At 36.3% G+C, this 14648-nt stretch overlaps 6 protein-coding genes and 1 long non-coding RNA gene across 11 annotated transcripts; 4 read left to right on the top strand and 3 right to left on the bottom strand.

The window, feature by feature from the left end:
• Positions 1–21: 21 nt before the first annotated feature.
• CSD3 (copper/zinc superoxide dismutase 3) lies at positions 22–1720 on the top strand. Of its 2 annotated transcripts, NM_121815.3 has the most exons (7): positions 22–149; positions 245–346; positions 706–801; positions 889–920; positions 1057–1132; positions 1340–1393; positions 1501–1720. In NM_121815.3, exons 1-7 carry the CDS (start codon positions 56–58, stop codon positions 1539–1541), a joined length of 495 nt encoding a protein of 164 aa, NP_197311.1. In that variant the 5' UTR covers positions 22–55; the 3' UTR covers positions 1542–1720. The 2 variants fall into 2 exon arrangements, with proteins under 2 accessions (NP_197311.1, NP_001119245.1); NM_001125773.1 differs by lacking the exons at positions 1340–1393; positions 1501–1720 and adding an exon at positions 1258–1299.
• On the bottom strand, positions 324–728 carry AT5G02875. Its single transcript, NR_142635.1, has one exon. It is a non-coding gene; the product is annotated as an other RNA (long non-coding RNA).
• NCBP (Putative cap-binding protein) lies at positions 1579–3516 on the bottom strand. The gene is made up of 6 exons (NM_121816.2): positions 3286–3516; positions 2853–2945; positions 2658–2762; positions 2435–2512; positions 2157–2276; positions 1579–2071 (listed from the first exon to the last, which is right to left on the bottom strand). Exons 1-6 carry the CDS (start codon positions 3421–3423, stop codon positions 1940–1942), a joined length of 666 nt encoding a protein of 221 aa, NP_197312.1. The 5' UTR covers positions 3424–3516; the 3' UTR covers positions 1579–1939.
• A 227-nt stretch (positions 3517–3743) lies between these two features.
• On the top strand, positions 3744–6941 carry APRL7 (APR-like 7). 3 transcript variants are annotated; one of them, NM_001343536.1, is made up of 4 exons: positions 3744–4655; positions 5181–5362; positions 5857–5981; positions 6131–6941. In NM_001343536.1, exons 1-4 carry the CDS (start codon positions 4635–4637, stop codon positions 6529–6531), a joined length of 729 nt encoding a protein of 242 aa, NP_001330844.1. In that variant the 5' UTR covers positions 3744–4634; the 3' UTR covers positions 6532–6941. The 3 variants fall into 3 exon arrangements, with proteins under 3 accessions (NP_001330844.1, NP_568360.1, NP_001330845.1); NM_121817.4 differs by having other exon boundaries at positions 3744–4381; NM_001343537.1 differs by having other exon boundaries at positions 3753–5362; positions 6131–6771.
• Positions 6942–8157: 1216 nt separating this feature from the next.
• AT5G18130 (uncharacterized protein) lies at positions 8158–10333 on the top strand. Of its 2 annotated transcripts, NM_121818.4 has the most exons (2): positions 8158–9194; positions 9884–10333. In NM_121818.4, exons 1-2 carry the CDS (start codon positions 8469–8471, stop codon positions 9998–10000), a joined length of 843 nt encoding a protein of 280 aa, NP_197314.1. In that variant the 5' UTR covers positions 8158–8468; the 3' UTR covers positions 10001–10333. The 2 variants fall into 2 exon arrangements, with proteins under 2 accessions (NP_197314.1, NP_974796.1); NM_203067.2 differs by having other exon boundaries at positions 8314–10233.
• A 628-nt stretch (positions 10334–10961) lies between these two features.
• On the top strand, positions 10962–13354 carry AT5G18140 (Chaperone DnaJ-domain superfamily protein). The gene is made up of 3 exons (NM_121819.6): positions 10962–11378; positions 11724–11792; positions 11911–13354. The coding sequence occupies exons 1-3, from the start codon at positions 11070–11072 to the stop codon at positions 12532–12534; spliced, it is 1002 nt and encodes a 333-aa protein (NP_197315.1). The 5' UTR covers positions 10962–11069; the 3' UTR covers positions 12535–13354.
• Positions 12641–13389, bottom strand: AT5G18150 (Methyltransferase-related protein). The gene is made up of 2 exons (NM_121820.2): positions 13029–13389; positions 12641–12941 (listed from the first exon to the last, which is right to left on the bottom strand). The coding sequence occupies exons 1-2, from the start codon at positions 13164–13166 to the stop codon at positions 12849–12851; spliced, it is 231 nt and encodes a 76-aa protein (NP_197316.1). The 5' UTR covers positions 13167–13389; the 3' UTR covers positions 12641–12848.
• Positions 13390–14648: the final 1259 nt, after the last annotated feature.

The raw sequence follows: 14648 nt of genomic DNA on the forward strand, positions 1-14648 counted from the left end.
TTTTAATAGAATCCGATAGAAATCTTCACATCAATTATTACCAAACACAAAACTGATGGAAGCTCCTAGAGGAAATCTGAGAGCGGTGGCTCTTATCGCCGGCGATAACAACGTCCGAGGCTGTCTTCAATTCGTACAAGACATTTCCGGTCTTTCTGCGTCGACATTTTTAATCTCTGAGGACTTGTTTGATATCTCACTCATTGAGCTCTGGTCTGTGGTCTTTGTGTGTTTTTGTTTACAGGAACTACTCATGTCACCGGGAAGATCTCAGGACTCTCTCCTGGCTTCCATGGATTTCATATTCACTCTTTTGGTGATACCACAAATGGCTGCATCTCTACTGGTTTGTTTGTTATCAATTTTAGTTCTGCTGAGTTTGAATTACTTTCAGATGGATTGTTTTTTTTTGGTAGCTTGTGCTACTTACAAGTCTTGACTGTTTCTCTTAAATAACCTTTATCTAAAAGACTGATACACATACAGACATGTGAATCTTGATGACACTGGATTGGTTTGGATCATAATTTTAGTTTAGGATGGCTATTGGTGTTGCCAAAGAATTGGCTAAAGGAACCATTTGGATAGCTGATAATGGAATCAGAAACAAAGCTTAAAAATCTCAGCTAATGAATGTTTGCTTTTACTGGTTTTGTTCTCCTTTGTGATATATACCTGAGTTTTCATGAAAATGGTAACTTTCAGGACCTCACTTCAATCCATTAAATCGAGTTCACGGGCCACCGAACGAGGAAGAGCGTCATGCTGGCGATTTGGGTAACATTCTTGCAGGATCAAACGGTATATAATGTTTTTCTCACCTCTATATATGGTTTTGTGTCCTTTGAAGAATGATGCTAGTAATTTTTGGATGTGCCTTGTTTTCAGGTGTTGCTGAAATCTTAATCAAAGACAAACATGTATATGATCTTCTTTTTTCACTTCTTCAATCATTTAATGTTTGGCAAAATAAACATTACATTTTTCGGTTCTTAGATTGTTCATATATCTCTCGGACGTTTCACCATTTATCTCATCTTGTCTTTGAATTCACAGATACCGCTTAGTGGGCAGTATTCCATACTCGGGAGGGCGGTTGTTGTGCATGCGGATCCTGATGACCTTGGGAAAGGTAGAAACTTCTTTTAGCCTTTGGATATCCATATGGTCCAATGTCACAATATGCAAATTGAGTTGTCGAAGTTTAAGAGTAATATCACAAAAGCAATCACTGTAGTTTCATGTAGTTGTCATCAGGTACCAAGCATTAGTTCTTAGATTCGTGATGTGCTTTATCGATGTTAAAGAGCGATGATCTCTTTGCGATGTTACTGTGCAGGAGGGCACAAGCTTAGCAAATCAACTGGAAACGCAGGCTCGAGAGTTGGATGTGGTAATGCTTACAAGGCTAAGATTTCTAAAAAACAGAACACCGTTTTCTCTTATTTTCTAGTTTCCATTGTGTGAAGTAATTCACTCGAGGCTTTGATGTTGAACCAGGTATCATCGGACTTCAATCATCTGCGGATGCTAAACTATAGCTTTTGAGATCAACGGACAGAGCCACACTCAGTTTTTCATCAGTAGATGTACATTAGAGATCATCGTACGAAGTGACATTGTATATTGACATCCTGTTACTTTTTAAGACATGAGTTATAATGTAAACCAGAACGTAATTTCCAGTTTTCATTGAAAATACATCCTTATAGTTTTGATCAAGAGTCAAACCATTGAAGTTAACAAGATGTACTGTAAAAGAAAAACGAAATGAACACATACTGACACAGAAGTAGCCCGGATTTTGTTTTTTCTGATATTGTAAGCCTCCGGTACAGTATGGTATTGGATACAGGGTTCAATCCAGATATCTTCCCAGGTTGCAGATGAGCTTCCCAAATCTTCTCCACATTACATGATACAATCATCGACTTTGGGCCTATCCTCTCAGCCATGTGTTTCTGTAGGAAGAGTTGTCGCGGAGAGAAGCATCGTGTGGCTTGTATTCCATGACATATGCATGAGGCAACTTCAAATGCCGCTTGATTGAGTCTCTCAAACCCATCACTGCCTGTTTAAGGAAAACATTGCACTGTGTAAGTACCAATCAAAAGGAGAGGGAGAGAGACAGTTCTTCTTGTGAACAGTTTTCTCACCTGATGGTCAGAAGCATTGCGATTCCATACACTAATGATGTCCTCGTTGAAACGGACACTCAGTACTGCCCCACATATGTTATCAGCATCATCAAGCTGGTCGCCTACCAACGCAAGAAGCTGAAGAAAACAAATAAACGGAAGAGTATTTAACATGATTCTCAGACCCTAAGTATGTAAAATGGATTATAAATAACATTGACAAAAGGGTTTCTTTTGAATAAAGTAGAAAGGTGTCAATACTCCAATAGTAGTGCCCACAAGAAAATAAAACTCACCAGATCCTCCCAGAAGCGAGCAGATACAACTTTTGAGAAACGTATGATCCACTTTCCTCCATTGCAGTTGGCACCATCCTAAAGGTGATGAATTTAGCTAGTTTAGTTGGTTTATTGAAGAAGATACAACTCTTGAGAAACTTTTGTTGTATAAAAGGTTCCCTCTATATCGATGATCCAGATAAAAACACAATACGAAAAATCAACACAGGGGAATACGTACCTCCCACAATGGACGAATCCCATCCTTAAAGAAATGAAGATCTGTTGGACTAGGCAAGAGAGAAGAACGAGCAAGGTGACAGTAGCAGGCCCAAAATCCTTCAACCTAGTTTATAAAAGCCATAACTCAGAAACGAACAAGATAGTATCGCAAACAGCTTCAACAATGAACTTCCAGTAGTATATTTAGACTTACCGTGCTGAATTCTACCATCTTCTTGATGTTATCTTCATAAGACTGGTTCCGAACCCCTGGTGTGCGACGAGTGTACCATATCGAAAACTTGTACTGCATCATTACCAAAAATCCTAGAGTCACTGAGCCAGTACTTACTCTTAACAATGAAATCAGTTCCTCTAAATCAATCTGCCTTGTTCTAGCTACAATCAATACCACCAATACGAAAATCCTATAACATTTGAGCTCACATACATCTAAACAAATTCGCAAAACCTAATTTGAAAACAAAAACTCCAACAAACAAAGATTTAGAATCCGAATCTTCCACTACTCTAGCTATAAACCGTCATATACAAAGTTCAGAAATCTTTGACGAACGGGAATCAAATTTTCAGCTAAGATCAGATTCAAATTGCAAATGAATCGATACTAAGGATAAAGGACAAACCCGTAAAGGATGGTCTCCATCCTTGAGCTCACGAGAGCGGCGTTCCTCGGAAACAGAGTCGGTAACATAGTGTGACTTGATGCTGTCCATGTTTCCCGAGTCCCTGATCTCATCGTCTCTCCTATCCAAAACCTCCATTTTTTTCTCGATTAGAGCTTCACGCGTTCGTGCTTTCAAAAGCCCTAAAATTCCAATCAGGAAGAAGAAAGAGGAGGAGAGAAGAAAAGAACTGTATTACTTTTCCACTCGGTCAAATACATAAAGGTCAAATTCTGGAGAAAAAAAATAGCATATGGGCCTTATTGGGTCTACTAAATGGGCCTTAGTGATTAGTTAGTTTTAATATCTCAATGATTTTCATTCTTTTTTACAGTAAACAAAATAAGAAACAGAAAATTCAAAAGTGGACAAAATGTATTAAGTATAGTTGTTGGTTATTACATAAACTAATCCAACCGGAACAAAAGAGATATGTCTTAAACACATACACATGCACCTATCACGGCAAGATTAGTGGTGTAGTGGAGAAAATTAAAAAAAAAAGGAATGTGTGACGAATGCGATTTGTCAAAAAAGAAAATTAAAAAAAAGAATCGATTTTTGGCGTTCTCCATCTGTAATGTAATGTTTCTGCAAAAACAAGTGACAATAAAAACTTTTTCATGGATCTGAGATTTTCTCCAAATCTATATTTGTGATTGTTTCGTGTAGTTTTTCTCTTAAAGTTGTGTTCTTTAAGCTCTCTCGTGCTCAATCTTACGTTTCCCTTTGGTTTGATTTCGTGTTTTTGTTATTCGATTTCACCTTTAACTTTTATCTAATCTCTTGTTTTTGATTTTGTAAATTGTAAAAAGTTTCTGGTGATTCTCTTAGCGAATTTGGGAAACTTTATCTGTATTTTTCTGTTTCGCCGTAGATTTAGGATCCTTAATTAATGAATTTGTGGGTTTCAATATTCCTCGTCTCTGCAATAGCTGGATCATGCTTACCTTCTGGGTTTGCTTACGTTGACGTTTGCAATCACGAATTCGAGGTGTTCCGATCCGTGATCGAGCAAAAATGTCCTCGTTCTTTGTATCCAAGCCCTCCTATCGAGGTACGTCATCATTGTTATAGCAAAACGAATATTTTTATCTTCGATTGGATTAGGCATGCGTTTGGTGTGCCTTTAAAGTGGAAGAATTTGCTTAAATATCATCTCTTGAAAATTCAGATGATAACTCTTCCATAATGTGATTTGTAAGGATCGATTCGAGCCCTCTTTTGCTTATTTGGCATGATATCACTTTAGAGTGTTGTGGTCGTGACAACAAGTCTCTTTTTTTCAGCTTTTGGTTGTGGTTTTCACTATGCAAAGCTTAATGAGAACGGTATAGGCTTGTAGCTTAACTTCACTGATGTTTTACCTTTGCTCCAATGTTTCTTGAGGTCTCAGAGGTTTTTTGAACGTGGTAGTAGTTTACCTGCAGTTAGAATTTTGAGGAATGTTCAATGGATATAGAGTCCCTTACTGTAAAAAGAAAGCTGGTGGTAATATGTTTGTTTCCAGTCAATATATTAGTTTATGATGAAATAATCTACTTAAATGGTTGGATTGTTTTGGTTGGAAAAGTGTATAACTAATGATGTATTTGTCACGATCATGCTTGTTTCTCCGATATGTGGGATCTCTCTTTTCTACTTAAGTTCTGCAATGAATTCCTTTTATTTGTGTCAACAGTGGTAAGCTACCAACAGAATCTCATCATGTCACCTGCAATGTATTAGCTTCAATTTCTAATGTTGAAATGCAGCAAAGATGTTATTGCAAAGAAATTAAATATGTGTGGGTGCTTCTATATAGGGTGCCTGTTTTTGTAACTCAAGTATCTTAATTTGTGTTCTTGTTAATGTAGGTAGATGGAGACTTGCTAGACAAACTCATGGATGCAAACCATGGAAATGCCTATATATCCATACTATTTTATACCTCACGGTGCCCGTTTTCACGTGCAGTACGCCCAAAGTTTGATGTTCTGAGTTCAATGTTTCCTCACATAACGCACCTGATTGTTGAGCAATCTCAGGCTTTACCATCGTAAGAACTTACTTAGAATACTTAGATTATTCTATTTACATCTTATCTGATATAGTGAGGCCATGGATCAATTGAACCATTCACAACAAATCCTGGGTGTTGATATCCCCCTTGCAGAAATAAAATGACTTGAATTACTTGTCAGATTGTTTAGATTTGCCAGTAATCAATCCGTCTTTTACACTGATCAGTAAAGTTTTTGGCTTAATGAGTTAGTTTTACAAAGACAGGACAAATAATTCAATATGACAGAAATGATGCTATGTGTGTTCATTGTCTCTTATTCTTGCACGCTTTGCTAGAGGCTACTTTTTAGTTTATTTGGTGAGCATCAAATGTAGATTAGTTAGGTTATTATGCTGTATAACCCTTTTAGCCTTATGAAATTGTTTCATGAGTAGCTTATCCTCTAAAATACTAAATGTTTTCATCATTTCTTTCCCATTTTTGGTCCATGTTAATTGATATCATGAATTTTTTTGTTCATATTGCAGTGTGTTTTCTAGGTATGGTATCCATAGCTTGCCTTCAATCCTGATGGTGAATCAAACAATGAAGATGCGATACCATGGTCCAAAGGATCTTGCATCCCTGATTCAGTTTTACAAGGAAACAACAGGTGAGAGTATGCTTCATGAAAAGCCAGACTGTGTCTCTGTTTGTACTTTCTGGTTTTGTTTTCTACTGTATCTGAATATATTAGCTCACAACTTATTAAAATCCTTTGAAGAAAATCAGTTAAACTTTTTTATATCTGTGTCTTTCCAGGTCTTAAACCTGTCCAGTATATGGATGAAGGTGAACCAACAAGCTTGGACACTGATGGAAACCTGATCACATGGCTACACAACGGGTCATCTATCAGAGAAATAGCAGAAAGAGAGCCATATATGGTACTTGCACTAATGTTTCTGTCTTTGAAACTGGCAATTTTGATCTTCCCCATCATGGGATCACGGTTGAAAACGTTATGGGCATTGTATGTTCCGCATCTGAGCTTGGGAATACTTGGTGAGACTAGCCAACTGTTTGGCCGTGCCCTACACATGATCGATGTGAGGAGACTATGGATAAAACTGAGACTCACCAAAACAAGGAACTTCCAAGAAAGAGCAAAGAACGCACTTGCATCAGTCTCACTAGGAAAATCTTCATCACAATCAGCCTAAAAGGGTGATTTAGAAATCCTTCACTGTCAATGAGCTTAGTTTAGATTACTTTACTTTACTGTCTGTGAGAGATCCTTTGACTGACATGTTTCTATACCTTTGGAGTTCCACTGTCTCTGTATGTAAATCCTGTTTTGCTTCTTTTGTGAATATTTTTTCTTCTTCTTTTGAATATTCATGTTCTTGGTCCACTTCGTTGTGCTTACGTTTTGTCTATATTGATTATGGATGGTTTGGTTTTAATTGGTGTTAGAGATGGACACTTGGGTCGTGTATGTGAAAGAAACTTGTCCAACTTGTGGATCACTCTGGTTCACATGTTTTGAAGTTTCGTTTTCCTGTCGCTTTTGCGTATGTGTCTGACAGTTGAATCTCTCTATTTAGATATTTTCAACTTAGGAATCTGCTTTTATTTGATTCTATCGTTTATTACAGTTATAAGATTTAGCTTCAAGCGTAAACTGACTAATAAACCATAAAATCAAAATCAAAGAAGCAACCTTCAATGTTTAAAGTGTAGGGAACAAAGTAGCACAAGAGGTGAAAGAAAAAAAAAAGTAGAGCAAAGCAAAAACAAACGGAATCGTTAACAATTACTATATGTTATGAATGATTTTTTTTCTTTGTAGACTTAAGAGTTTCTTAAATTTGCAATTGAATTCTGTATGCTAAGTGCCTAAGTTCAATGATTATTGCTTTTTGTTCATCCGCATTTGAATTTTTTTTAATGGATTTGCAACTGATAATCTAAAAGCTACCAAATAACCTAATATTAGTGTTTTTGAATAATTGCCTTTGTATTTTACAAGTATTGATTTAGTTGATTTTCGACGAAAAGCTTTCCTCAAATTTTTTAATATTATCACCTATATTCTCATTACGTAAAGGATCATATCAAGGATGATAAGAAATTATAATAAGAAAAATAAATGATTCTAGGTGTTTATTAAATGACTCCCTCTTTCTACACTTGTTAAATGAAAACGTAGTTGCTTTTTCCTGGAATAACACTAATAATTCCGAGCAAGCAACCTCCACTACTACTATCTTTTATCATTTTTATCCCTAGAAAGGGACTTTAAACTTGTAACTTGTATAACACATCACATCATCTTCTTTTTTTCTTCCTTTCGTTTTGTGGTTAATTTGGTAATTTACTTTCGATGCAATAAACAAGCCGAAAATATGAAAAACGTTCATCTGTTAATTAGTACCAAGTTTATACTTGAAGCTTGAATATAGTTATCTACACCAATAATTTTTGTATTATTTTACAAGAAATTTAAATACCCGCTTAGGTAGACGTCTTAATCCATAACTTATAGAAACTTAAAAAACTTGGTACGAAAGATTCTTCTTAATCATCAGCTAACTAAATCTTGTTTTTATCACTAAATATTTTATTAGCAATCAAATATTGTGGAAAATGAATTAGCGTGTTAACCAATGGGTTTGGTTATAGGAAATATAAAATATCAAAGGAGAGAAGGGACCTTGTCAAAGAAGACAATCGATACTTCTTAACGTGGGTCCTAAAATGGCAACATCTTTTTTTTGTCATTTCATGTGTGTAGATAAGCTCTAATTTCTTACCTCACCAATGGTTATATGAATATAAAAATGATTTCTGTAAACAATTCTGTTGAAATTATGTAATTATCATTATATATTAAATCACTAATCAACACTTTATACTTTTTAACAGTGACAACACTAAATGCGTCCATTTAAGAGTTTCGCTTTTCCGTCTCTTCTTCTTCTTTGATCATCTATTTAAGGATCTAGAGAAACCACTTCGCAACGATGAGGGAGATAGGTCACTCCTCAAAATTACCAAACACAAATTAGCTCCAATAATTGCAACAAATCACTCTCACCCAAACAAAACTTTTCAAAAGCCCTAATCCGAGAAATCATTCGACAACAACACGAAGGAGATGGATCTAGAAGATTGGGAAATACTCCCCAAAATCAACTACAAGGGTCTCGAACTTGATCTCGGTCATGAAGAGGATCATGAAGTTACGAAGATGATGAGAAACACCGCAAAAAGCTTCGACAGTGATTACTTCATCTGCCCAATTCAAGATTCTGTCGGAAAGACAGAGTTTCTTCATCAGAGATCTAGCGTGGTCCCCACACAACTCCTCCAGATTCCAATAACTTGGGAACCTTTGTCCCCCGTGGACGACAAAGATCACAATAAGTACCTGGATCCGGATTTCTCGGAACCAGACCCGGAACTTTTGACGGAGTCTTTTCCGTCGCCGAGAATAACCTTCAAGAAATCGAAGGAAACCGAATTTGCCGACATGAAAATAGATTCACCAGCAGCGAGGTTCACTAGTCCTCTGCCGCAGAACGATGAGAGACACTCTGACTCAGAAGGAGGGTTAGGAGGAGAGTCTTATGATGAGATCATGGGATCAGAGGTTGAAGAAAGCAGTGACTTGAGTAGCAAGAAAGAGGTTGATTGGGATGAAGGTGAAAGAACGAATCTGTGGAAGAAGGGTCTTAATGGAATTGGAGCTATATGTTCATTTGGTGTTGCAGCTGCTGCAGCCACCATATGTGTCTTCTTCCTTGGACACAACAGTAGCATCCAAGGTGGTCGGAACAAGAACCAGATCCTCAGGTTCCAGATTTACTCTGATGATAATAAGGTAAAAAATTTAAAATATGATTCTTGTTAGAAGTCACTTAGTTAAGGAAAATTAATTTTTATGATACGAAATACACTAATTTTGATAACTGATATATCTGATTAGTTCTACTAGTTTAGTTAGATGGGTGTGTAATCTCACATTTGACTTATGCCGTCTTAATCAGATAGCATTAATTTTAAAATTGGTTCCCTTTTTTTTTTTTATCAAGCAAATTGGCTCCTAATGCACGAAAACATGTCACTCATTTGAGATTTTGATCTAACAGGGTAAATCAAGACAAATTAGCTATTAAGTTTGGTTTGCTTCCCTAATTGTTGTTAAAGTTAGATCTCAACTTATACATATTCCTGTTTGATTGATTGAATAGTAAAGTTGTTTGTGTCTTTGATACAACGAAAGTGATAAGGATGCGTTTGGCGGTGTGGCCTATTACGTGTCTTAGTGAACAATCAATAATTGTAGAGAAGATTCTTATTTTGTCTTTGTACGTTTTGTGTTTATCTTTTCTTGCGTCACCCTCACACTTTGAACCAAAACACGTTTATATAATAACGTCATTGTTCCTTGCATATCAATAATAGCTAGAGCCGCCTAGAGATGTTTGGGACCGAGTTAGCCATTATTGATATATAGATTTATGATTCAAAGTCGTTGATGTGTGATTGGTTTTAAACTCGTTATTGCAGCGGATGAACGAGGTAGTGAAACATGCAACAAAGCTAAATGAAGCAATCTCTGTGATGAAAGGTCTTCCGGTGGCAAGAGCTCAAATATCTTTTGGAGGATACTACGATGCACTTTGAATCATAGCCATATAGCCATAGATCCAATGTCTTCTGCTTAATCGCCTCTATAGCTTATGTATTTACGAATTTAGGAAATTCAATATAAATAATGGTTGTGAAATTTTACATTCTTTGTCCGAATGCATACTACATACTGGCTAAGCCGACGCCTACATAGGACCAGGGCGGACTCAAAATATCATGTACTCTGAGCTGGGAAACATATATAGGCCTTATTTTCTATGTTTTTCGGACAAACAAATTTTGGACCCTAATTTTAACAAATGTAGTTATATATAAATAAATAAAATGTGGACCATGTGCATGAGCACCTCTAGCACATGTTTGGAACCGGCACTACGTACGACAATACGACATCAAGTTCTAGCGAACGATGATATATACTTATTAAGTCGTTAGAAAATGCAATAGGTAAATGATATATATACAAGAACAAGAAAAACAAAGATAATACACAAGAGAGTATAAACTTAGTATTTTGCTATTATGAATAAGTAAAAAATTATGTATTTAAATTCTTGTGTCAGTTGTTCGGTCACTATACAAATTCAAACCTAATACAACATAACCATCATAATACAACATAATTGATGTATAGAAAAGTGCTATCATCAAAACGATTTTAATGGTGCGAAAGATCCACAATTAAATAGTTTACCTAATTGTTTCGATGTAGAGAGTCCAAAATTTTCGAGAAGTATCACAGTTCAAACAAAAATTCAAAGATGACTAACAAATCTCACTTTAAATTTCAAATGTAAATGCCTACAATGATGTAGTTTGGTGTAAAACTTACTAAATCTTTTGATAAACAAAAACATGGATTTGAACATGACACAATGACAACACTAATTCAAATCACTAGCCTACATATCTAAGGGTTTAGTTCCTTGCGCTTGCAAGGTACATCAACTGAAGAACAAGCCCAATAATATCTAAAGGCCCATAATCTAACCCACCAGTTAATTTTAACGGTCCTCCGTCAAAGTCGCCTCTCTTCTCCTCCACCACTTAACGTCAGTGGTCCGTTTGACAAACAGACCTGTGACTGTGAGTGAAGAAGATAATGCAGACTCACCTTTTGGTGGGACCTATCCCACTCAAAGGCTACCGTCGATTCTCTTCCTCCTCCTTCTCCGGCGATCTCCTCCCTCCGTCGTCTAACCCTATCGGCCGAGACCTATTCCCTCACCGTCGAAGGCACCGCGACGGCAAATCTCGGAGTTACCGTAATCGCTCGAAAACGACGATTACTAGTGCTGCGTTTTCTTCAAGTTCTAATACCGGCGGGCAGAATCATTACGCTGTTTTGGGCATCGCTCGAAACGCCACACAAGGTGACATCAAGAGAGCTTATCGTTTGCTAGCTCGAAAGGTAAAGAACTAAGGAAATGCTCGTTTAGTAAATTTCTCTAGTTTTGCATCGTTTGGTTTGATTGATTGTTGCGTTAAAGATGTGAAATTTGCAACCAGTATCAGAAGTAGTTGAGAACACGACCAATTTCTTCTAGCAACATGATTTGGGTAATAGAAAAGTTTAAATCTTGTGTTTGTATAAGTTAGCAACATGTGTCTGGAGTTTGGTGGAACCTGTTCTCTGTATTCTTATATTTCAATTTAGCTCTTGCTCACTTGGATACTGAATGAATAACCTGTTCTCTGTATCCCTTAGCTTTGTTTGGGTTATGTTTGTGACTGTATCCTTGTGTTACTATTGCAGTTTCATCCTGATGTTAATAAGGACTCTAAAGCCGGAGAGCTATTCAAGAGTGTCCGTTGTTCCTACGAAGTCAGTATTCCTTCTCAAGTGTCTTTTTTCCTTCTATGAGAGTGTTGTTGTTCTTGGAATTCAATGTAACATCAATAGATGAAATCTTACTCACTTTACCTGTATTGTTTTTCAAAAGGTACTATCTAATGAAGCTACAAGGACTCAGTACGACAGAGCACTTAAACTTCAAGAAAATTCCCGGTTCCATAGAGTGAAAAGGCACAGCTACACCCCTGAGGTTGAAGATGCCATGAAGTATTACTACACCTGGTCTGAGAAAAGACAAAGATCCAGACACGGGAGATTCTATGGACACTATTCTACATATCCAAACTCACATTTCTACGCTGAGACCGAGCCGCAAGAAGAAGAAGGAGTAGAAACAGCACCAGACCAGCGAGACTCATTTGTTGAAGCTCTCAAATCCGCCTTCTTATCGATGTTTCTTCTATATACATTCGGTTGCCTAGCATCTCTCACATTTAGCACATTCACAGCGTTGCTCGACAAGGAACTCGACATGGGTTACAAAGTCGGATTCATGATCGCTTGGATACTTGGCGGAAAAGGCGGTATCCTTCTTACTCTCTGCTTAACATTTGCAAGCTGGCTCTGTGGGAAAGCAAGCAGCAGCGTGGTGGTTCTTGTGTTAGTAGCAATGTGGGTTGGCTCTAATTTAGCTAGACATGCTCCTCTTCCACAAGGTGCTCTTCTCACCCTCCTCTACATGTCAATCAAACTTCAAGTCGACTCAACCTGAATCTTCTGTAAGTTTCCACTACGTTTTAGATTGTAAATAGCTAAGTTACATTATTTGTATCCTATGATTTGGGTCTTGGAGAAAAATGATTAGTAGTAAAGAGAAGAAATTGCTTGAAGGTTACAAACTCTTTGTTATTCTTTTTCCAAGATTACAAATCAATGAATCAAAAGTTACAAAATTCAGGAGAAAGATTAGAACAAATGAATACTAAACTCGTAAAGTATCATTATTATTGTTTCTTACACTTTCTGCACAAAGAAGAAACCAAAAAAAAAAAGATGAAATCTTTTCGTATTCGTTCATCATCATCTTCATTGAGATTTCTCTCTCATTTCCTTGAGATTCCTCCAAAGGTATCTTCCGCTAGCCATATCGACGAACACCCAAAACCCATTCTCCATCTTCTGTTAAAATAGCAATTCAACAAAGAAACAGAGAAATTAGAACAAATCACCAGAAATTAACGAAAAAGGAACGAGATTTATGCTTACCTTTTTGAGATTGAGTTCTTGTTTCTCATTCAATTCGTCCGGTGAATCGAATTCCGGCGAAGAACTCACCGTCTTCCATGCGAAATATCCGGCGAGTACAGCTGAGAAGAACACCAATAAGAACCTCATCGGACACATATTTTTTTGAATTGGAATATGATCTCAATGTGTGACGAAGAATGAGAAGTTTTAGGGTTCGTAAGATTCTGGGAAACGAAGAATTGTGTGAGAGAAGAGAGAGATATAGAGAAATTATAAAGGGGGTGAGATTGAGATTACATGTCTCCCCTCTCGCCACTACGAGAAAAAGGAAACGCGTTTCTGAATCTTTCAGCAATGAGGAAAATTTAGGAATTGGTGGTTTGATATATACGTCAATTACATAAAGACCCACAGTGTTTTCCATATTTATAAATTAGCCCCATTTCTTTTAATGTTTTTTTTTTTGTCAATTTTCTTTTAATGTTTTATAAAAATCCTAATTTCTACGAGAATGTCATGAGTTGAAAGAATTTTCACCCATAATGTTGAAAATTTGAAGCGAATTTTTGAATTAAATTAATGATTATAAAGAGTCACTATTAATGGGAAAAGTAGAATTTAGATTCTTACGTGAGAAAAAATAATTTGTATTGTTATGTTGTGTTTCTTATGCTATATAGCTTGTTTTTTTTTCTTTTCCAAATAGATATAGATTTGAGAAGAAAACAATTGAGAGGTGTGTTGAGTTAACCATGCAAAAGTTAGGGGGTCTAAATGAGATGGTTATTATATTAAAGGGTAAAAGAAAGCCAAAATAAGTAAATATAATATATGAGCCTCTAGAAGAGGCTGACCTCAACTACCACTTGAGTAGTTGTATTATTGTATCATCACGTATGATGAAGATTTTGTCAACGGGACGCAATTATAGAATTGAAATAACTCTTCTAAAATAGTCTAATTCTTTTTTGTACAATTTAAGGCGCATTCTAGAAAATTGTCAATGTCATATGTAAAAGAGTTAGTTATTTGTCATATCGATTGTTATGAATGATTATGTTTGGCTTAATGTAAATTCTTGTTAGATCAACAAATTAATGATTATTTGGTAGAACATCGGGTTCTTCATGGCAGAATATTGTACGAGCAACATCTATTTGAAAAAGCAATTTCAACCATACATGGAAATTTTCAAAAGGTAGAGGTTTAAACTTTAAAGCTTCCACGAAACTAAACCCTATTGCTTTGTGAATAATAAGTTTAGGATATTACTTTTGTACCAAGGAAAGAAGGCAACCAAAAAAAAAAAAAAACTAATTTATGTGAGCGTTTAATTCATAACTAAATGGAGATTAGAGCTTAAAGTTTTGGATTTAGGGTTTAGTGGTATCCGTGCTTGTGTTTAATGGCTTCTCATATGATAGTATTAGTACCTTATGAGGGAAGGTTAGCCATAGTTAATACTAGAAATTTCTCTTCTACTGAGCTATGGGTTTTTTGAAGGATGGAGACAGACACGAATGGATGCATAAACACTTTGTTTTACCTCTTTCTGGGACACACCCAATACGAAGGAAACATCTACATTTCAAGGGTGTTAGTGATGCTGGTGTGCTTATTTTTGCTTCACAGAGTTTG

This window comes from Arabidopsis thaliana, chromosome 5 (genome assembly GCF_000001735.4).
Source record: "Arabidopsis thaliana chromosome 5, partial sequence".
In the NCBI taxonomy this organism is placed as follows: Eukaryota; Viridiplantae; Streptophyta; class Magnoliopsida; order Brassicales; family Brassicaceae; genus Arabidopsis; species Arabidopsis thaliana.